General features: G+C 39.0%; 7 protein-coding genes and 1 pseudogene across 19 annotated transcripts; 2 read left to right on the top strand and 6 right to left on the bottom strand.

Annotated features, from left to right (window-relative positions):
- Nucleotides 1-8: 8 nt before the first annotated feature.
- LOC103997249 (acidic endochitinase-like) lies at nt 9-1,320 on the bottom strand. The gene is made up of 3 exons (XM_009418418.2): nt 1,316-1,320; nt 1,130-1,269; nt 9-391 (listed from the first exon to the last, which is right to left on the bottom strand). Exons 1-3 carry the CDS (start codon nt 1,318-1,320, stop codon nt 9-11), a joined length of 528 nt encoding a protein of 175 aa, XP_009416693.2.
- On the top strand, nt 619-2,883 carry LOC103996862 (uncharacterized). Its single transcript, XM_009417892.3, has 3 exons — nt 619-755; nt 2,354-2,510; nt 2,600-2,883. The coding sequence occupies exons 2-3, from the start codon at nt 2,355-2,357 to the stop codon at nt 2,645-2,647; spliced, it is 204 nt and encodes a 67-aa protein (XP_009416167.1). The 5' UTR covers nt 619-755; nt 2,354; the 3' UTR covers nt 2,648-2,883.
- A 1,185-nt stretch (nt 2,884-4,068) lies between these two features.
- LOC103996861 (very-long-chain aldehyde decarbonylase GL1-8) lies at nt 4,069-7,219 on the top strand. Of its 2 annotated transcripts, XM_009417890.3 has the most exons (7): nt 4,069-4,202; nt 5,218-5,355; nt 5,647-5,792; nt 5,864-5,983; nt 6,057-6,269; nt 6,365-6,445; nt 6,904-7,219. In XM_009417890.3, the coding sequence occupies exons 1-7, from the start codon at nt 4,173-4,175 to the stop codon at nt 6,977-6,979; spliced, it is 804 nt and encodes a 267-aa protein (XP_009416165.2). In that variant the 5' UTR covers nt 4,069-4,172; the 3' UTR covers nt 6,980-7,219. The 2 variants fall into 2 exon arrangements, with proteins under 2 accessions (XP_009416165.2, XP_009416166.2); XM_009417891.3 differs by lacking the exon at nt 5,218-5,355 and having other exon boundaries at nt 4,079-4,202.
- LOC135648766 (tropinone reductase homolog At5g06060-like) lies at nt 7,196-8,726 on the bottom strand. 2 transcript variants are annotated; one of them, XM_065166699.1, is made up of 5 exons: nt 8,569-8,726; nt 8,211-8,418; nt 7,892-8,108; nt 7,707-7,819; nt 7,196-7,595 (listed from the first exon to the last, which is right to left on the bottom strand). In XM_065166699.1, the coding sequence occupies exons 1-5, from the start codon at nt 8,667-8,669 to the stop codon at nt 7,419-7,421; spliced, it is 816 nt and encodes a 271-aa protein (XP_065022771.1). In that variant the 5' UTR covers nt 8,670-8,726; the 3' UTR covers nt 7,196-7,418. The 2 variants fall into 2 exon arrangements, with proteins under 2 accessions (XP_065022771.1, XP_065022772.1); XM_065166700.1 differs by having other exon boundaries at nt 7,713-7,819.
- A 6,463-nt stretch (nt 8,727-15,189) lies between these two features.
- On the bottom strand, nt 15,190-16,530 carry LOC103997248 (tropinone reductase homolog At2g29170-like; annotated as a pseudogene).
- Nucleotides 16,531-17,366: 836 nt separating this feature from the next.
- On the bottom strand, nt 17,367-19,132 carry LOC135649951 (tropinone reductase homolog At5g06060-like). 7 transcript variants are annotated; one of them, XM_065168953.1, is made up of 6 exons: nt 19,003-19,132; nt 18,734-18,883; nt 18,376-18,583; nt 18,057-18,273; nt 17,872-17,984; nt 17,367-17,760 (listed from the first exon to the last, which is right to left on the bottom strand). In XM_065168953.1, the coding sequence occupies exons 1-6, from the start codon at nt 19,047-19,049 to the stop codon at nt 17,584-17,586; spliced, it is 912 nt and encodes a 303-aa protein (XP_065025025.1). In that variant the 5' UTR covers nt 19,050-19,132; the 3' UTR covers nt 17,367-17,583. The 7 variants fall into 7 exon arrangements, with proteins under 7 accessions (XP_065025025.1, XP_065025024.1, XP_065025026.1 ...); XM_065168952.1 differs by having other exon boundaries at nt 17,367-17,778; nt 17,878-17,984; XM_065168954.1 differs by having other exon boundaries at nt 17,878-17,984.
- Nucleotides 19,002-21,430, bottom strand: LOC103996859 (noroxomaritidine/norcraugsodine reductase). Of its 5 annotated transcripts, none has more exons than XM_065168946.1 (6): nt 21,204-21,430; nt 20,911-21,118; nt 20,623-20,839; nt 20,424-20,530; nt 20,170-20,342; nt 19,002-19,143 (listed from the first exon to the last, which is right to left on the bottom strand). In XM_065168946.1, the coding sequence occupies exons 1-6, from the start codon at nt 21,413-21,415 to the stop codon at nt 19,053-19,055; spliced, it is 1,008 nt and encodes a 335-aa protein (XP_065025018.1). In that variant the 5' UTR covers nt 21,416-21,430; the 3' UTR covers nt 19,002-19,052. The 5 variants fall into 5 exon arrangements, with proteins under 5 accessions (XP_065025018.1, XP_018673685.2, XP_065025020.1 ...); XM_018818140.2 differs by having other exon boundaries at nt 19,002-19,136; XM_065168948.1 differs by having other exon boundaries at nt 19,002-19,132.
- Nucleotides 21,431-23,248: 1,818 nt separating this feature from the next.
- Nucleotides 23,249-24,721, bottom strand: LOC103996857 (noroxomaritidine/norcraugsodine reductase-like). The gene is made up of 5 exons (XM_009417884.3): nt 24,480-24,721; nt 24,185-24,392; nt 23,889-24,105; nt 23,693-23,799; nt 23,249-23,604 (listed from the first exon to the last, which is right to left on the bottom strand). The coding sequence occupies exons 1-5, from the start codon at nt 24,557-24,559 to the stop codon at nt 23,428-23,430; spliced, it is 789 nt and encodes a 262-aa protein (XP_009416159.2). The 5' UTR covers nt 24,560-24,721; the 3' UTR covers nt 23,249-23,427.
- Nucleotides 24,722-25,247: the final 526 nt, after the last annotated feature.

The following is a 25,247-nucleotide window of genomic DNA, read 5'->3' as shown; positions in this document are numbered from 1 at the left end:
GAGGCCTTTCATGGTGGTACGAACTGCGTGTGTGAAAATTGTTCCACATGGTGGTCTGAACTGCCTTTCATGGAGGAAGAGCCACCCAAGAAATTGTTCCAGATGTAGTGGGCGACCTCCCAGGCTTCCTCCTCGGACACCAGGCGGTAGTTGCCGATGGCGCCGCCCAGGGAGAGCATCACCTTGACATTGTAATCCCTCTGGCACGAGATGATGTCGTTGCTTAGGAAAGTGCAGTCGTTGGTGTTGGGATCACAATGGCCGGCGAGGTTCAGCTGCGGATCTTGGCTGCCGCCGAACTGGTTGAAGAAGGCTCTGAGGACGTCCTTGTAGTTGCCGGTGGCACAGGCTTCTCTCAAGCCTCCCTCGTAGCCGTTTTGGCCGCAGTAGACTGCGACGCGTGGTTGTTAACAACGGCAGTTAACTATTTGGCATTCGTATGGGGATTTAATTACCCTTCCTGTATGGGTCAGATTTGAGTTAGGCTCAAATCAGGCCTTAATTAGGCCATTAAGTGTCTTAAGCCAATGTTGGGTCCCGAATAATGGGGTAGATGAAGGTAGCCTGTGGGAGCAAGCGGTCGGGTTTGTGGACGGCTAGGATGAGTTCTTCATAAATGAATGGTCCAGATGATGTGTTTCTGTAATATATCAGATGATGGGATGACCGATCCAGCCGAGCAAAGCCCTTGACCGAACTCCTGCTGCTGGCCGACGCCCCTTTTCGATCTTATCGTTGCATCCTTGGATTTACAGGTAAACCTTTCTCTTTCTCCAACGCCTCGGGCTCCAGTCAGTGGTAGACCGATCTTGCCCGATTGTTTGATCGATCGTTTTTATTTCCCTCCTGTGGCAGCCTGGTTTATTTTTCTTATCATGCCGATGTGATCGAGACTATCTTGCTTTCATTGCTTGGGTTATATGTGTATTTATCTGTTGATCGTTTGATATGGGAGAATCCTTTTTCGTTTTCCAAGGTTTGATCGTGGAAAATAATAATGAAAAGAATAAAAAAAAAAGATGCACGAAATTAGGTTTTATATTTCCTCCACTGTATGATTATTTTGATGTAGGTTTGTTGGCAAAACATCACAATCCGATACGAGATGCCGTAGTATTCTGGAGGATACCTAACCCTTGTTGGTTGAGAAAACCATCTTGGTTCTCTCCATCCAAATGCCTTTCAACATAGATCTGGAGGTTTTCGATGCTTCGTTTTGAAAATTTAGGCATCTTTTGGGAAGATGAAGATAATGGAGAGTGCTGAAACCTGCAAGACGTAATTGGCATATGCTTCACACTGATTGCAACCTAACCTCATGCAAAAGCGGACCGATTGTCAAAATTTGATTGGGAGTAATGTTTTACCAGAAGAGCCAAATAGCCGAATGAATCGTTTTTTTTTCCCGTCTAAGATTAAAGGAATAGGTAGTTAATAGGAGATCTATGAGTAATTATTCTTAAACCTATGTAGGGTGTTTTGTCATGATTCATCTTCGAATTCGGTTCCATCACCATGATGGATTCAATATGCTGTCATATGTAGACATTCATGAGCATCATTTCTTATATGTGCATTATTTTGGGGCACTAGGGTTATGACCTCTCTTCTGCTACACTGACTAAGCTAGCCTTCATTTTAGTTTTCTATTTTAAGCATAAATGACAATGTAGTCCCTGGATAATGAAAATTTCATTTGGTTTTTAAATGCTTGCTTCAATCAAATCGTACACTCGGATTTGTATATAAGAAAACAAAATAATGGTCTGTAATATCCAATCGTCTTTGTCTAACTGCAAGGGAATTTTGCCGATTCCTCTACTCTTTTAGTTAGGGTTTCTACTGCTTATCTCTTCCACCCCATCATTTCCTTGGATTATGATTTATGTACTTAAGAATTAGCTTACACTTTAGGAGATTACTTCTGATAAATATCCACTTTAATGAGACATGTATCTAACTTTCATACATGAAGAAGCTGTTGGTAAGGATGCACATACAGTAGTTTGAAGAATTTAAAAACAAGTCAACTTGGAGGCTTGGATGTAGGTCAACAATATGTTTTTATTGAGCATCATGTGATAAATTTTATTGTGTATTTATGCCAGTTACTCAGCATCTGATATATGTTCAACACTTATCCACTGTTTGTCAAACTAACTTTTCATCAACATTAAATTTGTGAGGAATTGCTAGTTACAATAGTGAAGCAGAATCTTACTTATCTTCATCCATTTATAATAACGAATGCCTATCTACTTGTCATAGGATTTACACAATCTACATGATCAGATTATACCAAACAATTAAAATCTAAATTTTGATTCAATTATATTTTCTTCTGGTTTTTCAGGATGACAGAACCACCTTTTGTGTCCCGGGAAAGGCTTCTGAAGCATCAGCAGTATTTTCAGCATGTTCATAAGCATACATACTTGAAAGGACGTTTCGATAAAATAACATCTGTTGCTATCCCCCTTGCACTGACAGTCTCTAGCTTGGCACTCATCGTCCGTGGCTCTCATTTTTAACTTGTATAATATTTTCTTTTTCGTTGTTTATTGTCATTGCAACTAACTATGTTGTATTTAATGAACAGGGACGTGGGATCTACAACATGTCTCATGGGATCGGTAAGAAGGCCTGACCAGTCTAGTTCTTTATGATGTATGGAAAGCATGGTCTTGATCGTCGCATAGGTGAATTTGTAGTCACGTAAAACGAATTGTTTGTTTCAGAAGTGCTCTTCTGTTGTTTCTATGTTTCTACAAAACCTGGACTTTCTTAAGTTTACCGCTTGAATAATGGTCAGACTCTATTGACTATGTTTTACTTGTTGTCCAGATCATAAATATCAGAAGTTTGAAAACTTCCATTGGTAAACTTTCCCTTATTTGATACTGGTAGAAATTATCTGTGATGATCTTAAATAATTTCATTGTTCTAGTACCTATTTCTCTCTCTCTCTGGGGTAGAACAATATGTTGCCCATTGTTGAGTTGTCACGATTCATGTTATATCATAGAAACTCTCGGTTCTGGTATCCTGTCTTCATTTTTCTGGATGCTGGCAACAAAACCTGTAATGGTCCATTGTGTGCATAAAAACCAGTAATAGTACATGGTGGTCACAAAAACCTGTAATATGCATGTGCATGTGGTCCTCCGAAAATGAGTGATGGGTATAAAAACCATTGATTTTTTAAAATTAAGAAAAAAATTTATTACATTAAATGATGTATAAGAGACGTACGCATGGATTCAGATTCATCGATTATTAATTATGCAACAGTGCATTAACCTCTTGAATATCTTAATTGTCATGATTTGTGTCAGCAGAAACGGCTAAAACGCAGTACAGATCTTCGAGTTGTGCTTCCATTTGAGTGCAGCAGAATTGATTTCCCGGCCCATCTCGACCTGCACATGTGCGGTGGCATTTCTCTTGCTCTGAATCCAACTCTTTTACATCTGAGTACTGCGTTGGCATAGTTAAATGGTTTCTGACGAGAAAAAACAGCTTGACATAAGAAATTATATACATTGGGAAAACCGCAACCTACCACCACGTCAGAGGTGGTAGGTATGGCACGTTCGACACAACGTAGGCCGTTTGTAACACACCATATTTATGAGCTTTAGGATTAGAACAATACTTCATAACCGTGAAAAGAAAAAGGTAAGAGAGAGTTATTTCGAGGATGTGGAAAGAAAGCCGATCTGACCGGAGAGCAGTATGTGATTGCAATTATTGTCCCACAAGAGAGAAAAAAGATGACGTCGGAAAAGGTTTGCCAGACTGTTCATATATCCTCTACTTGTATCAGTTGGATTCATTTTATAATTGAGACTACGATAATAAACGGGTAAATAATGCACGTAATGGCGGATCCAAAATCTAATTTTCCCCATTTGAGTCTGTACCAAAAGATTTCCGCCGACATTAGGTTTCATTTAACAACTTGCTTTTAATATATATATATATATATATATATATATATATATATATATATATATATATATATATATATATATATATATAAGAGGCGTGCACTACACTGGAGGATTCTAGTGTGTGTACCTACCACCCTCTATTTAGTACTGCCCACTGCTGCTGCCGCTACGGTGCTACACGCCCTCTTCTTGCCCAGGAAATCGCCGCTACCGCAATCCATGGCGCCGCTGCTCGAATCCGTTTGGCAGGTAAACTTCTCTTCCTTCTCTCTCCGGTCATACTCCACTCTATACCAACGTCGACTCGGTAATCCATTTCTTGGATGACTCATTTCTGATGATCCCCTCAAGAAATCATTTCTTGCCCTGTTCTTGGATTTACCGGCTGTGGCCGTCCCCATTTTGACTACCAAGTGCGATCTTGGAGAAAGCGAAGGACTTTCCTGTGTTTTTACTCCTCCGATAGTGTCATTTGCCATCAGATTGCCGTTTAACTTAGATTTACTTCCCAAGTATCGGATCTTCAACAAAGTTTCAGAGGAACTGAGTTACTCATTTTCTTTCTCTTTCTGAAGAACCGAACTAGTCATTAGAGCTCGGATTCTGCAGAACGACTATAGTTGTTTTAATTTTATTATATGATATCCAGTGCCTAATGTGGCCGTCCTATGTTTCTGCTGCTGTATTTTCTTTGATATATATTATGCATCATAATTATTCTGGAATATTTACTTTGTTCACTTTTTTTTGTGTGCTTAGCTTAGCTTATATGCACATTTCATTAACTTTTTGTAAACCATTAATGAACTTGTCACTGGTGTTCGCAAGAGGTTAAATGAAAATTGTTTTGAAAGTTCGATCTGCATTAACCACAAGTAATTAGATCGAGAATTAGAGGTACCTGATCAATAATGCAATCTAAAGAGTAACTTTATGAACCAAAATAGAAATTAATCTGATAAATTACATACTGACACTAATGTCTGTAAGTAAAAAAAAATGATAGCGGGCTTGACTAAATCAAGTTTCTTAAAACAGATTGATGCTACCAACCTGACATCTAAATACAAAGCATGCTTAGGACAAGAATATTGGACTCCTTCCATGTTTTCTTTGAGATGCTTGCAAGACATTAATATCGACATATTATGTTCTACAAATAAATATTATGTTTTACATTCAAGCATGGATTCCCGAATTTTTTGAAGTTTTTCTTCACATTTATCTAAGGTAATTTACTAATGTTGCTCATTGTGCTCTGCAGTACCTAATCACACATTTCAGTGAATTTCAATTGGCTACCATTGGCACGTTCTTGATACATGAGAGTGTGTTTTTCTTGTCTGGACTTCCATCTATATACTTCGAGAGGTCAGGGCTTTTCAGTGAATACAAGATTCAGGTTTGCCTGCTTGCTATTCCATAGTTTTCTGCACTACTCATGGCTTCTTTTGCTTTGTCTCATAGTTGTACTCATATTTCTTCTTAGGCCAATCAACATACTAGCAATTTTTAACTAGAGATTTTCTTTAGCATGTGAGTTCAGCTAGAGATTTTCATATGGCCATCAACATAGTAACAATCTTTAACTGCTTGCTCGATCCATTACGTTAAATATTTCTTTAGCAGTTGCTTGTTGTATCGATGTTCATTACTTGATATATCGTAATGATCAATATATGTTACATTGCAGAAAAAGAGTAACACTGCAGAAGCTCAAGAGAAATGCATTGTTCGGCTAATCCTGTATCATGTATGTGTGAACCTACCAGTGATGCTCGTCTCCTATCCCATCTTCAGGTGGATGGGCTTGAGAAGCAGTCAGCCATTGCCACACTGGTATTTAGTGGTCCCTTCGAATGTAATTCGGATGGTTCATTGACTCTATTGATTAACTTCTGTTTCTGTAGGTCTGTTGTCCTATCTCAAATAATCTTCTACTTCATCTTGGAAGATTTTGTGTTCTATTGGGGCCACAGGTTACTGCACACGAAATGGCTCTACAAGCATGTCCATAGTGTTCACCATGAGTAAGTGCCAAAGATTGCATGACTGTAAACTATTGTTAGTTCCATTATCCTCTAACGTAGTGAGTTCATGAAGATATGCTACGCCTTTCGGATTGACTTCTGAGTATGCCCATCCTGCCGAGATATTATTCCTAGGCTTTGCTACGGTGGTCGGTCCAGCTCTCACTGGCCCTCACCTGTTCACCTTATGGTTGTGGGTGATACTGAGGGTCTTGGAGACGGTTGATGCTCATAGTGGATATGATTTCCCTTGGAGCCCCTCAAATTTTTTGCCTCTCTATGGAGGGTGCGTTGTGACAGTATACTTAGTTGTGTGTTCTTTTGTTGACGCATTTTTGTTTAGTTGGTGTCTATTAATTGAAATCTGGTTGTTTCCTGCAGTGCTCATTTCCATGACTACCACCATCGCGTGCTTTATACGAAGTCAGGGAACTACTCATCGACCTTTGTCTACATGGACTGGTGTGTATCCTTGTTCGTCTTTATCTTTTCTTAATTTTCTGAGTAGTGATTCATAAATTAACTAGTTAGTGAATCGATTTGAGTTATCATGAATATGTCACCACAAATAACTCACAAGCCACTATGGTTGTATGCCCCATAGTCAAATTCCCTTATAAGATCAATCTGCCTTAATAAGAATGTAATCCGCATGCATGCATATTTTATTTTGTCTCAAATTTCATCTTTTACATATTACATTGGGTATTATTATTTACTGGTTGGTTCAACTTCATGTTATCTTCTAACAAGATGATGGATATGTTTTATTGAAACCGATCTAATTCTTATCTTTGCAAGCCCTTCATGCATATTCCACACAACTCAGAAGTCAAAATAAAATTGGAAAATTTTGAAACGAACACATACATATTTTGATGCTCTCATTGTAAAAGCCATTGTTGATCATGATGCGTCAGGTTGTTCGGCACCGATAAAGGTTATCGGAAGCTAAAGGCTCTGGAGGAAGAGGAAGAAAGCAGCAAGAAGCTGTAAAGAGGGTATATCCACCACCCACCAGCTTAATTACCTGGTAGCATCCATCACTTGGAGTTGTTGTTTCATGTCGTAAGAGTGTTGTTACTCCCGTTTGGGCACTGTTGGTAGCCTAGCTAGGATATTTTTGCTCTGTGCTTGCTTGGCAACATATCAAGGAAACTATTGGGAACTGCATTTGTTATTGCCATGATCGAACTAATTTGAGTACCCAAATGGTCAGCAAATAGCTTTATTGTACCGAGAAAGATTATTTCGATTGTACCGAGAATGACTCTTAGATGGCGATCTTATTCGGAGAAGGATTCTATTACCTATTACAACCACACCAGGCACAACTATATTGTCTCGTCACGTGGACGTCACGCTAAGTAGCTATATTGATGGTAGTACTTCTCGGAACAACATGGATGGTGGCAATAGTGTCGTGATGGAGACTTCAATTGTTGCCGTTCACAGTCCGACCTCCATCCACGATGATGACTTGGCCATCGACGTAGCCGGAAGCGGGGAGGCAGAGGAAAGCCACCACGGCCGCCACCTCTTCTGGCTCACCCAGCCGCCCCAGAGGAACGCGACGAGCCTCCCTCGCTACGAACTCTTCGTCTTCGGATAGCTGTTGAGATTGTAAACACTGGTGCGTCACACAGCCATGCAGTACGAGGAGGAGGAAGAAGAGTTCACGAGGTTTTGATGATTCCTATTCAGGAGGGAGAACAGATAGAACCATTACGGTCTGAATGAGTGGAGTTCTGATGTACGCGGGAGCGACGCAGTTAACTCGAATGTTGTCCTTTGCCCACTCGCAAGCAAGGCTCCTCGTCAGCTGGTTCAGTGCTCCTGAAGAAAGAAGAAGACGAAGAAGTACTATTAGATTCGTGATGCGAGACGGTTGTGTCTGTGACATGTAACCTTTAGTTGCTGCATAGACGGATGCAGAATCGATGGCGACGAAGCCAGCGATGGAGGAGATGTTGACGATGCAGCCTCTTCCTGACGCCTTGAGAAGAGGATGGGCAAGCTGGCTCAGATGGAAGGCAGAGTCCAAGTTGGTGCTAATGATACGTCTGTAGTCCTCTGGGGTCTGCTCCACCACCGGTTTCCAAATCACCGTCCCGGCATTGTTTACCTACACCACGAGCATCAGCGAGGACGGGGAAGAAGCGTAGATGCGTTATCATCTTCTTCGGATGGATTAAATGCTAACGCTTAAGACAGCCGACAATCTCACCAAGATATGGAGCTTTCCATGGAAGACGGAGTTCACAGTCTGCATCAGTTTCTCCCTCTCGACGTCAGATGAGACGTCGCAGATGGAGCCGGTGATCTTGAGGTTCAAAGCTCTCCATTGTTGCAAGCACTCGTTGAGCTCCGCTTCGTTTCGAGAGCAGGTATGGACGGCTGCACCAAATCTAGCTAGTTCTTCTACTATGGCATGTCTGATCACCATAAAAGAACGTAAGAGAAAACGTCATAATAAGCTGGACATAAGCTCCTTAATTTCGGCAGGCATTAGACCCCAGATTTCAGTATGAACTTGTTTGTGCTGTGAAGTAGATTAGCAAATGTATGAAGAAAGATGACGATACCCGATTCCTTTAGTGCCTCCGGTGACCAAAGCTGTTGTTCCTACAAGAGTCCATCTCCCCACCGCTTGGTTATCGTCGCACTTCTGGTCGCCACCCTCCATTGTTTTCCTTCTTCTTCTTCTTCTTCTTCTTCTTTGTTTCTTCCTACTTCAGTCCATTTATAGCTAAGATGTGGAAACTGTATGCACATTGGATCAATAGAAGTCGTGTCCACACACATTTTCCAAATTATATTATAATTTCTGTAGATAAATATGACTTACTCGGAAACTTCGTTGGTATGAGATGGACGAAGGATTGTGCCAACTGTACTTAGCCTTCAATCCTCTATCATCTCGCATGTGATTTTTTTTTTGGTCTCTTCTCTTTGGCTCGTGGCTCCATAAAATATTCACCCCGAAGTGTTCTGATATCTAAATAAAAAAAATATTCTCTCAAATATTTACATTTCACAACGTAAAAAATTATCTTCTATAGTTAACTACATTTAATATTTACATCTTTATATTTATAATATTTATAAAAGAAAAATATTTAATCTCGTTTCTATTCACGTCGTCAAAATATCGTAAAATTTACCATGGTCTCATTTCGATTTACCAATGTAATTTTTAAAAATATAAAAAATAATATATTAAAAGTAATTAATTACAGAAATATTTTATAATTAGCTCTTATAGTCATATTTATGAGTGGAAATGAATAATAGTCTTGTAAATCTATCCACTCTTCCTCTTTGTTATTTAATTGGTTTCGAAAGTACGATGGATGGCTTATCAATCATAGGAATCACACGGAACACCCTTCCCACAATCTGATACCACATTGAGCATTCTAAAATGCCTCGGATGGGACCAAAGGTTCCCTGTGCAAGTTGAATCTCAAAACTCAGCTCTAATTTCTGGCCATTGGAATTCCCAATCGGCAATCGCGACTAAATGGGTGGGTACGTTCACCATTGTCTGCTTGTGCACGCATCATTGTGTACGCGAGCATCTTAATTATTTTACACAACGTTGCGAATATTCAGACCACGTATTCATTAGAAAGAAATCGCAGCACACACAGTCTATAATATAACTCGCCACGGTGATCGATATCGACCGATCGGAAGCTTATGCGGTGCCGTTCACGGTTCGACCTCCATCGACAACCACGACTTGGCCATTGACGTAGAGGAAGACAGAGGAAAGCGACCACCGGTGCTAAGTCGTCGGCCTCACCCAGACGTCCAAGAGGGTTACGATGTGACCGTGATACGCATATATATGCTACTTAGTACCGTGATACGCACGGAAACTAAACGTCGCTAAGTTGAGTGTCCATTACCGGCTCAGTGAGTGGCGTTACGATGTGACCGGGTGCAACTCAGTTTGCTTGGATGTTATCCTTCGTCCACTCACAAACGAGTGTTAGGAAAAATTATTATAGTCGAATAATTTTTTTTTCTATTTATATATTAAAATAGATTTTTTATCAAAATATTAATTTATTATTAAAAATAAATATTAACAAGAACAATATAAACAGTAAAACAATGAATCAATCATAAAGTAAGATACCAAATTTTTTACGTGAAAAACTCAATATGAGAAAAATCACGGAATGTAATCCACTTTAAACTTCTACTATTATCGATAATAATAATAAATTTATAATAAATTTTCTTCAGAATAATCAGAGTATCATAATAATTTTAAAAATATATATCTTGACTCAACAATAACATATCATCATAACCATATATGGATTTTATAAAAGAAAAAATTTTAGATCTCATCAAATGGGTATAATAAAAATGTATGTTAGAGAGAATAAACTGCATATTAGTACCGTTAAGATTGTAAAACTTATTGTAAAAATTTTTCACATAAAATTTGAGTAAAAACCAATAAAGTTTAACATTATCAATCTTAACTTTCTCTCTCTCCTTTTGCTCTTTTGTTCTCTTTCTCTCTATTCACTACATGCACACACACGCCACTTTAATTTTATTTTTCTTTTTTTTAATACATTATATTTGGGCTCAATGCTAAAATCAATTGATCCAAGCCCACCTATGGGTTGGACCCAACAATTCTTCCTCTCCAACTCATATGGTAGATTGTACTAAGCTCGCTTTACGCCTATATGCTTCAAGCTTCTCCTTGGAAAAGACTTTATCAACATGTCTGATCTATTCTTATAAGTATACATATTTTCTAAGTGTAATTCTTTAATCTCAATCACATCACGAATCTAGTAATATCTTACATCAATATGTTTGGATCTAGAATAGTATGTTGAATTCTTAGAGAGGTAAATGACACTTTGATTATCACAATAAACAATATATCCTTTTTGTTTCAAGTCTAATTCATGTAGAAACTTTTTTATCCGTAAAGCTTCCCTGCATGCTTCAATAATTGATATATATTATGCTTATGTGGTTGATAGTGCAACATAATTCTATAACTTAGACTACCAAGAGATTGTTCCCCCTGCAAACGTTATCAAGAACCTCGAAATGAATTTCCTGGAATCAGTATCAAATGTCATGTCTGCATCTATATACCCCTTAAGCACAGGTTCATCACTACCAAAACATACACACAACCTAGAAGTACCTATCAAATATCTTAATATTCATTTCATTACTGCTCAATGTTCTTTATTAGGATTAGAGAGAAATCGGTTGATAACTCCAATTGTATGAGCTATATCTAGCCTAGTAAAAACCATAATATATATCAAACTACCTATTATAGATGAGCAAGGCATTCTAGACATTTCTTTTTCTTTCTTACTTGTAGGATATTATTCCAAACTAAACTTGAAATAACCTACAAGTGGAGGATAAACTGCTTTGGCTTTACTCATGTTGAATCTTTCAAGAACCTTTTCATTGTAGGTCTCCTAAGATAGTCAAATCTTTTATTTATTCCTATCACGAAGAATCTTTATGTCAAGTATTTGTTTTACCGATCTTAAGTCTTTCATGGCAAAAGACTTATTTAACTCTTTTTTAAGTTTATCAATTTTACAAGCATCATGACTAATAATCAGCATATCATTAATATATAGTAGGTGAATAATGAAATCATCATCTGAAAACTTCTTTGTAAATACACAATGATTAGATATGGTTCTATTGTACCCTTGGCTCATCATAAATGAATCAAACTTCTTGTACCATTGTTTGGGTGCTTGTTTAAATCCATATAAGCTTTTCGTAAGATTACATATTAGATTTTCTTTTCCTTTGACTTTGAAACATTCTAGTTGTTCTGTGTAAATTTTTTCTTCTAAGTCACTATGAAGAAATATAATTTTCACATCAAGTTGCTCAAATTCTAAATTCAAGCGGGCAGCCAAACCAAGAATAACTCGGATAGAAGATATTTTTAGGAAAAAACATTTCTTCAAAGTCAATACATTTCTTCTGATTGAATCATTTCATAACTAGTCATGCCTTATATCTTTGTTGTGAGCTATTATTTTCAGTCTTCAATTTGTAAACACATTTATTCTTGAGAATTTTCTTCCCTTTAGGCAACTTTACTAAGTCATAGATGTGGTTCTCAAGTAAAGATCTCATCTCTTTTTGCATAGTTTTAGTCTACTCATTCTTGTATTCATGTAAAATAACTTTTTGATAAGTTTCTGACTCTCTCCCATCAGTAAGCATATTATACTCATGTGGATAATATCCAGTAGATGGTCGTCGCTCTCTTGTGGATCTTCTTAATGAAATTTCAACTGGTGGTGGAGATGCTTATTTAGTTGATTCGATATCATCAATTGTAGGAGTATCATTACTGATATTCTCACCACAATCTTCTTATTTATCTCCCCCATGATCATCATGAACTACAGGTTGAGAGATTGGACCTAAACTCCAAGGAATATAAACAAAGATTTTTGTCTTCTCAATATTATCACCATAATCAATTGGTATTTAAAAAATACAACATCTCTGCTTCTAATAAACTTCTTATTTACTAAATCTCATATCCAAATTATATCCAAACTCTTCATAACAATATTCCAAGAAAGTACATGCTTTTATTTTATTATCAAGCTTGGACATTTCATCTTTGAGAATATAAATAAATACTTTGTACCCAAAGACTCTCAAATGATCATAAGATATATCTTTTTCTTTTCATACTCTCTCTAGAACATCATTTTTCAAAAGAACTGATGGAGAAAGATTTATCAAGTCAACTGTAGTTCTTATAGCCTCTCCTCAAAATGACTTAGGTAACTTGACATGGGAAAGTATATACCTAATCTTTTCTTCAATTGTTCTGTTCATCCTTTTTGCCACACCATTTTGCTAAGGAGTTTTAGACCTGATATCATAGAAACTACAATAATTCTCAAAATGACCCCTATACTCACCACTATTATCTGCTCGAACATATTTTAACTTTCTACCAATTTCTCTTTCAATACTAACATGAAACTCTTTGAAAATATTAAGTACCTAGTCTTTAGATTTTAAAACAAAAGCTCAAACTTTTCTAGAATGATCATCAATAAAAGTAACAAAATAAAAAGCACAATCAAGAATTCTAGTTTACATAGTATAGATATCAATGTGAATCAAATCAATAATATTTTATCTTTTAGATAGTGGATAAGTATGAAAGGCAACTCTATGTGTTTTTCTACTAAAACAATGATCACAAGATTTAAGAGAAGTACGTTACAACTCCAATAAGAATCGCTTTCTAGTAAGAGTTTGAAGTCCCTTCTCACTGATATGACCAATCCTCTTATACTAAAGATCTATGCTTTCACCATTTTGAATTACATTTATCTCTACTTTGTATAACTTAGCTTCCATGACATAAAAAGAGTTTAGCTTCTTTCATCTCGCAATAATTAGAGAACCTTTAGTGAGCCTCCATTTACTTTCACAAAATAATGTAAAAATCTCTCATCATCAAGTCTGCATATAGGTATCAAGTTAAGACGAATATTCGAACTATGTCCGATATTTTTGAGTATCAATTTGCTCCAAATACTGGTCTGTAAGCAAATATCTCCAATACCCACGATCTTAGACGTACCACTATTTTCTATTCTTACATTGCCAAAATCATAAGCAATATATGAAAAAATTACTATAAGAAACAACATGAAATAAAGTACCAGAGTCAATTACCCAATTACTGTCCTTAACTACAAGACTAGCACATCTGTCATTATAAATAATAATGATATCACTTTGAATAGCAACTATATTAGTCATTTTCTTATTTTTCTTTCTTTCATTTTGTTCTTGCTTCCAAAACCTATGCTCTTTCTTCATGTAACCTAGTATGTTGTAGTGGAAATACTTAATATCTTTTTTAAACTTGGATCTTCCTCTATAACCGTGTGGATTTCTACTATGACTTCTTCCACGTCTTTCTTATTTTTCAATAACAAGTGCACCAAAAAAAGATTCTCCCTGCTCTTTCCTTCTAGCATTTTCATTTAGCAAACTGTCTTTAACCATATCTATAGTTAGAGTCCCCTCTCGTATGGAGTTACAAATTATCGCCAAATATATTTCTCAATTTTTCAGTAAAGAGCTGAGAACTAAAAATATTTACATCTCATTTATATTCATTTTCATAGCAACCAACTTATTTGCAAGACTCTGAAATAGGCTTATGTGCTCATTACAACCATCTTTATTCTTCAAATTGATAAGTCTTTTGATGAGAGAATTATGTTTCCTACTATCTTTTTTGCAAAGAGATTTTCTAATATTGCTAAATAACATCAGCTTTGGTTTCATCAGAAATATGCTCATATAAATTTATATCAATTCATCTTTTAATATAGGCAAAAACTTTTCTATCTTGAACCTCTCATTCCTTGTCTTATATAATAGAATATTTGTTTTAAACTTTAATATCCTTATACAAATCTTTGCAATAGAGTAAATCTTCTGACATACCCCTCCAGGTGGAATAATTTTATGAATTCAATTTAATCATATCATCTGACTCCTCCATTTCAATCACACAAAAAAACTGGCACTAAATAACCATAAGTTCTGATACCACTTATTGAGAAAAACTATTATGGTGGAATGATTTTTTCGCTATTTGTGTGTCAAAATGAGTTCCTCATCAAAATACTAACTTGTTATCAAAAGCAAATATTAACTAGAGCAGCATAAACGGTAGAAAAATAAATTAATCATAAAATGAGACATCAAATTTTTTATGTAAAAAAATCAAATACGAGAAAAATCATGAGACCGTAATCCAATTCAAATATCTATTATCATCATGTTTATAATAACTCTTCTTCATAATAATCAGAGGATCATAATAACACCAAGATCATATATTTTGGCTCAATAATAATATATCATCATTATTTGAATTTTATGAAAGAAAAATTTTAGATCATACCAAATAGGTATAGCAAAAAAGCATCTTAAAGAGAATAAACAGTATATCGATAGTATTAAGATTGTAACAAGATTCTTCACGATCTTAATTTTCTCTCTCTCTTCCTTTTCTCGGCTCGTGAACACGTTCGCTACCCTACTCACGTCGCGCACCTCATTTTTTTCCTTTTTCTTAAATACATCGGATTTGGGCTCAATGCCCAAATCAATCGGTCCAAGCCCACCTATGGGCTGGACCCAACAGCGAGGCTCCTGGTGAGCTGATTCATTGCTGAACAAGACGAAGAAGAAGCCAACAGCAGCAGATGATGAGCGCTTGCATGTTGAAGAGCTCATAGAGGAACCAAGTTACCGAGTGCGTACCTTTGGTTGCTGCATAGACGGCTATAGTATCCATGCCGATGAGGCTTGTTATGGAGGAGATGAACACAATGTTGCCACTTCCTGATGCCTTGAGAAGAGGATGAGCGAGCTGGCTCAAATGGACGGCAGAGTCCAAGTTGGTACTCATCAGCAGCTTGTAAGAGTCACGTCCGTCACCCGTCTCTGAAAGCCCGTTCCTGCGTTGTTGACCTACGCAAACAGCAAACCGATTACTGTCCACGTTACGCTCATTCTAAGGTCAACTACGAGACTCGACTCGACTCGCCAAAATGTTGAGCTTTCCATGGAAGATGGACTTGACATTCTCCATTAGTTTCTCTCTCTCAACTGGAGAGGAGACGTCGCACGCGGACCCTGTGACCTTGAGGTTCGAAGCTCTCCACTGCTGCAAGCATCTGCTGAGCTCTGCTTCGTTCCGAGAGCAGGTATGGACTGCTGCTCCAAACCTAGCTAGCTCTTCGAGTATGGCATGTCTGATCACCATAAAAGAAGTGAGAAAAGAATCTCATAATAGACATGGACATAAGCTACTTCAATTCGGCAGGCATTAGACCTTAGATTTCTGTATGAACTTGTCTGTGCTGTGAAGTAGATGAGTAGATGTATGAAGAAAGATGACGATACCCCATTCCTTTAGTGCCTCCGGCGACCAAAGCTGTCGTTCCTACAAGAGTCCATCTCCCCACCGCTTGGTTATCTCCGCACTTCTTGTCTCCATCCTCCATTGTTTTCCTCCTCCTTCTTTCTCCTACTTCAATCCAGATCTCAGTCCTCTCGATTTGTGAGTGTGGAAATAGTACGCAGATTGGGTCAATAGTTGCAGTGGTGCCACACGCATTTTCCAAATTACATTGTAATTTCTGTAGATAAATATGACTGACTCCGAATCTTCGTTGGTACGGTATGAGATGGACAAAAGATTGTGGCATCAGTAACTTAGCCCTCAATGCTCTATAATCTCCCATGTGGATTAACTTCACAATCCACTCCCTCTTGTTAGTTTTACTCTTACGTAGAAGAAGATCATGATATAGGTAAACATGAAATGATAATTTTTATTATTATTATATATATATATTAATTCTTAATTAATCTATAATTTGAGGATATGATTTAAATGCATAATCTAAATATATGATTTAAATAAAATCTCTTCCTCCTATAAATATATATTATCTCGATAAAATTATCTCCTTTGTAACAAATTCTTTCTAGTATCAAGGTCTACTTAATTTTTAAGGTTAGGCTCCCTCTTCCTTTACCTGTTGTTGCTATTCTTTTTCCTCATCTATTTTTTTGTTGTTTTATAACTATTTTTGCTTTACATTGCATTAAAAACGAAACGAAGATGCTTGACTCATTCATGCCAATCTCAATGCTGTAGCAATTCTGATTTGTTTGTGGTTGTCATTATGACTTCCAACCCAAAAGCTCCAATTGTGTCAAACTAGTATTTTCGTTTTTATTTTACTTTTTTTTTTTTTTTTTTTGGGTGATTTACAGGCAAAACCTACTTTGAGCTTCTCCAAGATAGTATCCAATGTTTTTATATTTATCATAATAAAGTTTCTATCTTTTCTAAATATTCATAGTATTTTTTTATGAAGTTATAAATATTTTATTTTAATAAATTAGGTATAGTATTTTTGATTCAGTAACAAAAATAAAACTATAATCCTTATTTTGGCTACTAATTAAAAAATTTACTGTGATCGGTCCTATTCGATTTAATTGGCCGATTTTTTGTTGAGAAAATAAATATTTTTATATAAAGGTATTCTGCGTATTTTAACAAACTATAGTCTCTCCGTAAGTAGTCAAAAATATGAGCCTTTTATACGAAATGCTCACTTGTCCTTTTTTATTCCCCCACATATAATCATTCATTGTATATCGTTATGTGCTGATAATTCAGTTTCAAGTCTCACTGATTGCATATATCTGTTTGGGCAGTGTTGGTAGCCCAGCTGGGGGATATGTTCACTCTGTGATTGCTTGGCAACATATCAAAGGAATCTATTGGGAACTGCATTTGTTATTGCCATGATCGAACTAATTTGAGTACCCAAATGGTCAGCAAATAGCTTTATTGTACCGAGAAAGATTATTTAGATGGCTATCTTATTTAGAACGGGAATTGCATTACCTATTACGACCACACCAAGCACAACTATGTCGATGGTATTGCTTCTCGGAACAGCATAGATGGCAGCAATCGTGTGGTAATGGAGACTTCAATTGTTGCCGTTCACAGTCCGACCTCCATCCACGATGATGACTTGGCCATCGACGTAGTCGGCAGCGGGGAGGCAGAGGAAAGCCACCACGGCCGCCACCTCTTCTGGCTCACCCAGCCGCCCCAGAGGAACGCGACGAGCCTCCCTCGCTACGAACTCTTCGTCTTCGGATAGCTGTTGAGATTGTAAACACTGGTGCGTCATACAGCCATGTAGTACGAGGAGGAGGAAGAAGAGTTCACGAGGTTTTGATGATTCCTATTCAGGAGGGAGAACAGATAGAACCATTACGGTCTGAATGAGTGGAGTTCTGATGTACGCGGGAGCGACGCAGTTAGCTCGAATGTTGTCCTTTGCCCACTCGCAAGCAAGGCTCCTCGTCAGCTGGTTCAGTGCTCCTGAAGAAAGAAGAAGACGAAGAAGTACTATTAGATTCGTGATGCGAGACGGTTGTGTCTGTGACATGTAACCTTTAGTTGCTGCATAGACGGATGCAGAATCGATGGCGACGAAGCCAGAGATGGAGGAGATGTTGACGATGCAGCCTCTTCCTGACGCCTTTAGAAGAGGATGGGCAAGCTGGCTCAGATGGAAGGCAGAGTCCAAGTTGGTGCTAATGATACGTCTGTAGTCCTCTGGGGTATGCTCCACCACCGGTTTACAAATCAACGTCCCGGCATTGTTTACCTACACCACGAGCATCAGCGAGGACGAGGAAGAAGCGTAGATGCGTCATCATCTTCTTCGGATGGATTAAATGCTGACGCTTAAGTCGGCCGACAATCTCACCAAGATATGGAGCTTTCCATGGAAGACGGAGTTCACAGTCTGCATCAGTTTCTCCCTCTCAAAGTCAGATGAGACGTCGCAGACGGAGCCGGTGATCTTGAGGTTCAAAGCTCTCCATTGTTGCAAGCACTCGTTGAGCTCTGCTTCGTTTCGAGAGCAGGTATGGACGGCTGCACCAAATCTAGCTAGTTCTTCTACTATGGCATGTCTGATCACCATAAAAGAACGGAAGAGAAAACCTCATAATAAGATGGACATAAGCTCCTTAATTTCGGCAGGCATTAGACTCCAGATTTCAGTATGAACTTGTTTGTGCTGTGAGGTAGATGAGCAAATGTATGAAGAAAGATGACGATACCCGATTCCTTTAGTGCCTCCGGTGACCAAAGCTGTAGTTCCTACAAGAGTCCATCTCCTCACCGCTTGGTTATCGCCGCACTTGTGGTCGCCACCCTCCATTGTTTTTCCTCTTCTTCTTCTTCTTCTTCTTCTTCTTCTTTGTTTCTTCCTACTTCAATCCATTTATAGCTAAGATGTAGAAACTGTATACAGAATGGATCAATAGAAGTCGTGTCCACACACATTTTCCAAATTATATTATTATTTCTGTAGATAAATATGACTTACTCGGAAACTTCGTCGGTATGAGATGGGCAAAGGATTGTGAGATCCATGACCTAAGCCTTCAATGCTCTATCATCTCCCATGGATTTCCCTCCACCAACCACTCTCTCTCTCTCTCTCTCTCTCTCTCTCTCTGCCTTGTTGCTCCACAAAGTAATAAAAAACAAATCACCGTCAAATCAACTGACATCTAAATAAATTAAAAACTAAAAAACAAATCACCGTTAAATCCGATATCTAAATAAAAAATACTCTTCAAATATTTTTATAAGATAAAAAATTATCATAAGATGCTTATAGTCCGAACTAATTATATATTACCTCATGTAATTAATTATTTTCAGTATTTCAATTTTTATATTTTTAAAAATTAAATTAATTTTTTTATATTTATGAAAGTAAAACATTTAACCTCGTAGATGTTAACCCTATTAACGAAAATATCCAATGATTTACTACTATGCATATACTGACTATACCTCAATTTGACGTATGTGTAGTATTTCAATCAACATAATCAATGGGAGAAACGACGCTAAATTTTTTACTTTTGTAATTATAGGAATTCCATTATAAGTTTTGAAAATACATAAACTAAAATACTAAGAGAAAAATAATTATAAAAGATAATTTATAATTAACCTTGAAAAAATATTGATAAAAAAAAATATTAGCCTCCAACTTCACAAAGTCCAAAAATCATCATGTTTATAGTCATTTATGGTTAGAATGAATCGTAAAGTCTACCATTCTTCCTCTCTGTTACCTAATTCGTTTCGAAAGTATAATGACATATCATCATAGGGCATAGGGGTCACATCGAGCACCCTTTCCATTATCAATTATAGTACAATCTGATACGACATTGAATAATCTAAAATGCCTTCGATGGGACGAAAGGTTCCTTGCAAGTTGAATCTCAAAACTCAGCTCTAATTTCTGGCCATTGGAATTCCCAATCGGCAATCTCGATTGGCGAAGCGTCACGACTGTCTGCTTCTGCACCCATCAATGTCTCCGAGCATCTTAATTAATTTACACACCATTGGAAATATATAATTAATGTTACACATCGTTTCGAATATTTAGAAAGGTATCGCCGGCACACATTATAGCAGATAAGATTTCTTCAACTATACTCGCTATTATATCTACCGGCCGGAAGCTTACCGGTTGCCGTTCACAGTTCGACCTCCATCGATAACCACGACTTGGCCATTGACATAGCGAGAAGCAGGAAGACAGAGGAAAGCGACCACCGGTGCCACGTCGTCGACCTCACCCAGACGTCCAAGAGGGATACGATTAGTCTCCTTCGCCACAAACTCCTCGTTTTCGCATAACTGTGACTCACACATATATGCTACTTAGTAGCCACAGTGATACGCAGGGAAACTAAACGTCGCTAAGTTGGCGTCCATTACCGGCTCGATGAGTGGCGTCCTGATGTAACCGGGCGCAACGCAGTTTGCTCGGATGTTATCCTTCGCCCACTCACAAGCGAGGCTCCTGGTGAGCTGATTCATTGCTCCTGAACAAGACGAAGAAGAAGCCAACAGCAGCAGATGATGAGTTCTTGCATGTTGAAGAGCTCATAGAGGAACCAAGTTATCGAGTGCGTACCTTTGGTTGCCGCATAGACGGCTAGAGTATCGATGCCGACGAGGCTTGTTATGGAGGAGATGAACACAACGTTGCCACTTCCTGATGCCTTGAGAAGAGGATGAGCGAGCTGGCTCAAATGGACGGCAGAGTCCAAGTTGGTACTCGTCAGCAGCTTGAAGTCCTCAGGAGTCACGTCCGTCACCGGTCTCTGAAAGCCCGTTCCTGCGTTGTTGACCTACGCAAACAGCAAACCGATTACGGTCCATGTTACGCTCATTCTAAGGTCAACTACGAGACTCGACTCGCCAGAATGTTGAGCTTTCCATGGAAGATGGACTTGACATCCTCCATTAGTTTCTCTCTCTCAACCGGAGAGGAGACGTCGCACACGGACCCTGTGACCTTGAGGTTCATGGCTTCCCATCTTTGTAAGCATCTGCTGAGCTCTGCTTCGTTGCGAGAGCAGGTATGGACGGCTGCTCCAAACCTAGCTAGCTCTTCGACTATGGCATGCCTGTGAGGTTAACATGAATTAGCACTCGTGAACTGTGGCGATGTGATCCACGTGATGAAGTTTGAAGAGCAGATGTTACAAATACCCGATCCCTTTGGTGCCTCCGGTGACCAAAGCTGTTGTCGCACGGAAAGACCATCTATCTTCTCTGCTGTTGGCCCTGAAATCGGCTTCATCCTGCATAGTTGTCTCCTCTCCTTCGGCCGACAGACCATGGAACTTCCTCACTGTCAATGAACAGGCATAAAGAATCGTCGACCATACATCAAATAAATCAACTCTCATGGCTTTCGTCATCTTTCGGGTCACATCTGGTGCCACGTCATAGTTTAGATAAGGCTCATCTCATGTCACGTGGTACCACGTGATTGTGAAGGTATGACTTTGAACGATTGAAAGATTTTTCCGATCCGATATTATTGAATAAATTGATAATAATATCTGAACAGTGTTCGAACAGAATTCATCAATAATTCACAGATAGTTTCGATTTGAGAGGACTTTTGTTTGATTCGATTAATTATTTTGAATCAAATCAGACCGATCTTAATTCAAAAAATATTAGTTCGATCGAATTTATTATCTTAAGTCATTAATCAAATCTAACGGATCCAAATACCTCAAAAATTCTAAAATTCCTAAGATCAAACCGTAATTTCACGAAATTTATCGGTCCGATTGAACCAAGACTCTGGTTCGATTAAATTGAATCGAATGAATTCATTTAAAAATATATATTATTAAAATTTAATTATAAATTGATTAATCGAATCAGGTTAATATATTTTGAACTAATTTGATAGATCCAAACTAGAATCGATTCCGATATCAACCGAACCAGAAATCGGTTTGGTTCGATCGTTAAACGTTCGGTTCGAACCAGTAAATAGTAATTGGTATTGCCAAGCTGACCGAGCTTCTCCTTCCTTTTCATTATATTTTCTATCACCGGTCGCCGGCACATGGTATGACGTGCTACTACAGCTTTGGTTCATGCTTTATATGATCTTATATTATATACATCGACATCAAATTGTATATTTTTAATATTAATAATTGTTTCGTCCAATTATTAGTGATCCATGCTATTAATTTAGACATTGCTCCGATCGCCTGCACGTGGTATGACGTGCCAGTACAGCTTTTGGTTCATACTTTATATGATCTTATTTTATATACACCAACATCAAATTGTATATTTTTAATATTAATAATTGTTTCGTCCAATTATTAGTGATCCATGCTATTAACTAGTGATAGGACATATTATGGTATCACCCCCATGGCTACAATCAGCAAACATGCTAATGTGGACGTGGAGCCTCGAGACCGAGATGGAGCATCGCATTAAATGTGTCACCTCGAACTCGGGAGGACGATCACCCCTTCCTGCATCGTCTGAATCTACACGAGACAACATCATACCCTTCCTGCATCGTATGAATCTGCACGAGACAACGTCATACGGTACAGAGCCACTTCGGAAAAGCTTGAAACGGTACCGCACGATGTCGTTTCGTGTAGGTTGGTTGGCACTCGTACAGAGGTTCAAGCCGGCCACCATCATTAGATCACGTACAATCGATCTTCGCTCACAAGTATAAAAGCTCTTTGATCGGCATTAGGTAGGAGAAATTTTTTTTTTTTCAGAAAAACTTCTCCCAATACTAACTTAACCTTCAAATGGATCGAGTCGGAAAATCTTCCTACTGACCTCGACCTGTGTTCAGGAGTCTCACGATGAAAAAGCAAGCCACTTGTCAAAGAAGAATACCGTACTCGAGAGACAAGGCTCAAGCTCAATCTGACTCAGCAGACACTCCCATCTAATAATCAACCGCACCGACGATCCTGTACATCGGGGATGGAACCGAACCATACTAACACCTCAGCCATGGTTTGAGAGTTTGTTAACAACTAGGCTGATACTTGAATCCACAATGGGTAACGATGATAGACTTATATTGATGAATGTCATTAGTCCAACACGTAATGGATGAAGCTGATCGGATTCATTTTCTTATTGCCCGTCGATATCGCAAGCACAATCAAGGCCCTTGCGATGATGAAGGTATTCCTACCAGATCTTGTTCTGACATAGACAGTAGAACTAATGAAGATAGAGCATACTGTGTTTAAGCACACGGTGACATATTTATTAGCCATAACAAAGTAAAAATGACCATATGATGGTCGACAACACGTGTTTTTGATGAGTGATTCGAATAGCTACGGACGCATCTCTCGAGTAGCGCTCGTCGTCTTGGAGAAGAAAAAGGGGTAGCAGCGGCAGCGGCAGCGGCTGAGACTTAAATGTTGCCGTTCACAACCCGACCTCCGTCCACCACCACGACTTGGCCATTGACGTAGCAAGAAGCGGGCAGGCACAGGAAAGCCACCACCGGGGCCACGTCTTGTACCTCGCCCAGACGCCCCATGGGGATACGACGTGTCTCCCCCGCCACAAACGCCTCGTCTTCCAGTGCCTGCCATCAAGACCAAAAACATTAATACATTCGTATCCGATGGAATCCTTATGTCACTCGACGAACACATGCTCTGGGTCTAGATTACGTTCTGAATGAGTGGGGTCTTGATGTATCCGGGCGCGACGCAGTTGGTTCGGATGTTGTCCTTTGCCCACTCGCAAGCGAGGCTCTTGGTGAGCTGGTTCAGTGCTCCTGCAGGAGAAGAAGAAGACAGGATCTTGAGAAGAGCTTATTACAAGGAATCTGTTCGATGAATCGCCAGCTACATGATGCAGGCAGACCTTTAGTGGCTGCATAGAGGCAGAACATATCTATGCCCACCATGCCGGCGATGGAGGAGTTGAACACGATGGTGCCTCTTCCTGATGCCTTGAGAAGCGGGTGGGCGAGCTGACACAGATGGAAAGCCGACTCAAAATTGGTAGTCGTGATGAACTTGTATTCCTCAGGGGTCACACCCAACGCAGGTTTCATGATTCCTGTTCCTGCGTTGCTAACCTGTGACACAAAGATCAAACCATTTCGATCCATCTTCATTTGTTTTCTTATGCAAAGATCAAACCACCACGAGGCTTACCAAAATATCGAGCTTTCCATGAAACGCAGACTTGACGTTCTCCATTAGTTTCTCCCTCTCGACTGGGGAGGAGACGTCGCAGGTGGACCCTGCGACCTTGAAGCTCTTTGCCTCCCATTGTTGGAGGCATTTCTTAAGCTCTGCTTCATTCCGAGCACAGGTATAGACTGTTGCCCCGAGCTTAGCTAATTCTTCTACTATGCCATACCTTTAATTCACATCGGCCAGCATATCAGACACGAGTCAGAACTCAGTTCAGAGAACATACACTCGTATATGTGCGTGAGATACGTACCCGATTCCTTTGGTGCCTCCGGTAACCAAAGCTGTTCTTCCGCTAAGAGACCACCTATCGAGCACTGCGTTGGTAGCCATGGCTTCTTTCTCTCTCTGCCAACCTACCAACCTCAGGCACCTTCCTCGGTAAAGAACTCTATTGCTTGTGCATTGGAAAGGCCTACAGCATTCCCGTCTCTTATATAATGAAGTCACTCCTGGGTTTCGCTCAACGCCGTGCGCGATAGGACGCTCAAGTATGTGGACCTCAACTCTATGTAGAATGGTCAAGCAACGAACGAGAGGTGTCGGGTCTCACCTCAGTGTGGCAAATTCATAGGTTGGAACGATGACTCTGTTGTGCATGAGGAAGGCCAGAAAATTCCAACTATAATATAAGGAGGAAAAGGCAAGTGATGCATCCATTCTCTTGTTTCCAAGTGAAGCTGATGCATCAAGAGGAAGTAGATGAGGATCCAAGGCACGAAAGTCGCAGAGAAGAATTAGATGTTAAAGTGTGCCTTTTCTTGGTTTCTTCACCTTCTCCTCATCCACATCTAAACCAAAGGAAAGCATTCAGCCAACGAGATTTGGGTCAACGCCCAGAAGTTTACGACGCTGACGGGAAGCAAATGTCCTCTTCAGACGATTTAAAGATTGTTAACTCATCCACGGAGTTGTGCCAATTTTACCGAGTCAAGAGTTCGTGGAACGACTAATCTCGAGAGATCTTTGGGAAGAAGGCGATCACCCTGAGAGCGTTTGTAGAGATCCATACAGAGATATT

This window comes from Musa acuminata, chromosome BXJ3-9, assembly GCF_036884655.1.
Source record: "Musa acuminata AAA Group cultivar baxijiao chromosome BXJ3-9, Cavendish_Baxijiao_AAA, whole genome shotgun sequence".
NCBI lineage: Eukaryota > Viridiplantae > Streptophyta > Magnoliopsida > Zingiberales > Musaceae > Musa > Musa acuminata.
This window is presented reverse-complemented; position numbering and strand designations above follow the sequence as displayed.

Coding starts and splice junctions, on each gene's coding strand:
- LOC103997249 (XM_009418418.2), bottom strand. Junction 392..1,129: donor TCTCAACCAACAAGGGTTAG/GTATCCTCCAGA, acceptor CACGCGTCGCAG/TCTACTGCGGCCAAAACGGC.
- LOC103996862 (XM_009417892.3), top strand. CDS start 2,355: ATGACAGAACCACCTTTTGTGTCCCGGGAAAGGCTTCTGAAGCATCAG. Junction 2,511..2,599: donor TCTCTAGCTTGGCACTCATC/GTCCGTGGCTCT, acceptor TTTAATGAACAG/GGACGTGGGATCTACAACAT.
- LOC103996861 (XM_009417890.3), top strand. CDS start 4,173: ATGGCGCCGCTGCTCGAATCCGTTTGGCAG. Junction 5,984..6,056: donor GTCCATAGTGTTCACCATGA/GTAAGTGCCAAA, acceptor GAGTTCATGAAG/ATATGCTACGCCTTTCGGAT. Junction 6,270..6,364: donor TTTTTGCCTCTCTATGGAGG/GTGCGTTGTGAC, acceptor TGTTTCCTGCAG/TGCTCATTTCCATGACTACC.
- LOC135648766 (XM_065166699.1), bottom strand. CDS start 8,669: ATGGAGGGTGGCGACCAGAAGTGCGACGATAACCAAGCGGTGGGGAGA. Junction 8,109..8,210: donor ATGGAAAGCTCCATATCTTG/GTGAGATTGTCG, acceptor CTCGTGGTGTAG/GTAAACAATGCCGGGACGGT. Junction 7,820..7,891: donor CGTCTATGCAGCAACTAAAG/GTTACATGTCAC, acceptor TTCTTTCTTCAG/GAGCACTGAACCAGCTGACG.
- LOC135649951 (XM_065168949.1), bottom strand. CDS start 19,049: ATGGATCTCACAATCCTTTGCCCATCTCATACCGACGAAGTTTCCGA. Junction 18,584..18,733: donor GGAGGCACTAAAGGAATCGG/GTATCGTCATCT, acceptor TATGGTGATCAG/ACATGCCATAGTAGAAGAAC. Junction 18,274..18,375: donor ATGGAAAGCTCCATATCTTG/GTGAGATTGTCG, acceptor CTCGTGGTGTAG/GTAAACAATGCCGGGACGTT.
- LOC103996859 (XM_009417888.3), bottom strand. CDS start 21,415: ATGACGAAAGCCATGAGAGTTGATTTATTTGATGTATGGTCGACGATT. Junction 21,119..21,203: donor GGAGGCACCAAAGGGATCGG/GTATTTGTAACA, acceptor TTAACCTCACAG/GCATGCCATAGTCGAAGAGC. Junction 20,840..20,910: donor ATGGAAAGCTCAACATTCTG/GCGAGTCGAGTC, acceptor CTGTTTGCGTAG/GTCAACAACGCAGGAACGGG.
- LOC103996857 (XM_009417884.3), bottom strand. CDS start 24,559: ATGGCTACCAACGCAGTGCTCGATAGGTGGTCTCTTAGCGGAAGAACA. Junction 24,393..24,479: donor GGAGGCACCAAAGGAATCGG/GTACGTATCTCA, acceptor TGTGAATTAAAG/GTATGGCATAGTAGAAGAAT. Junction 23,605..23,692: donor AGACCCCACTCATTCAGAAC/GTAATCTAGACC, acceptor TCTTGATGGCAG/GCACTGGAAGACGAGGCGTT.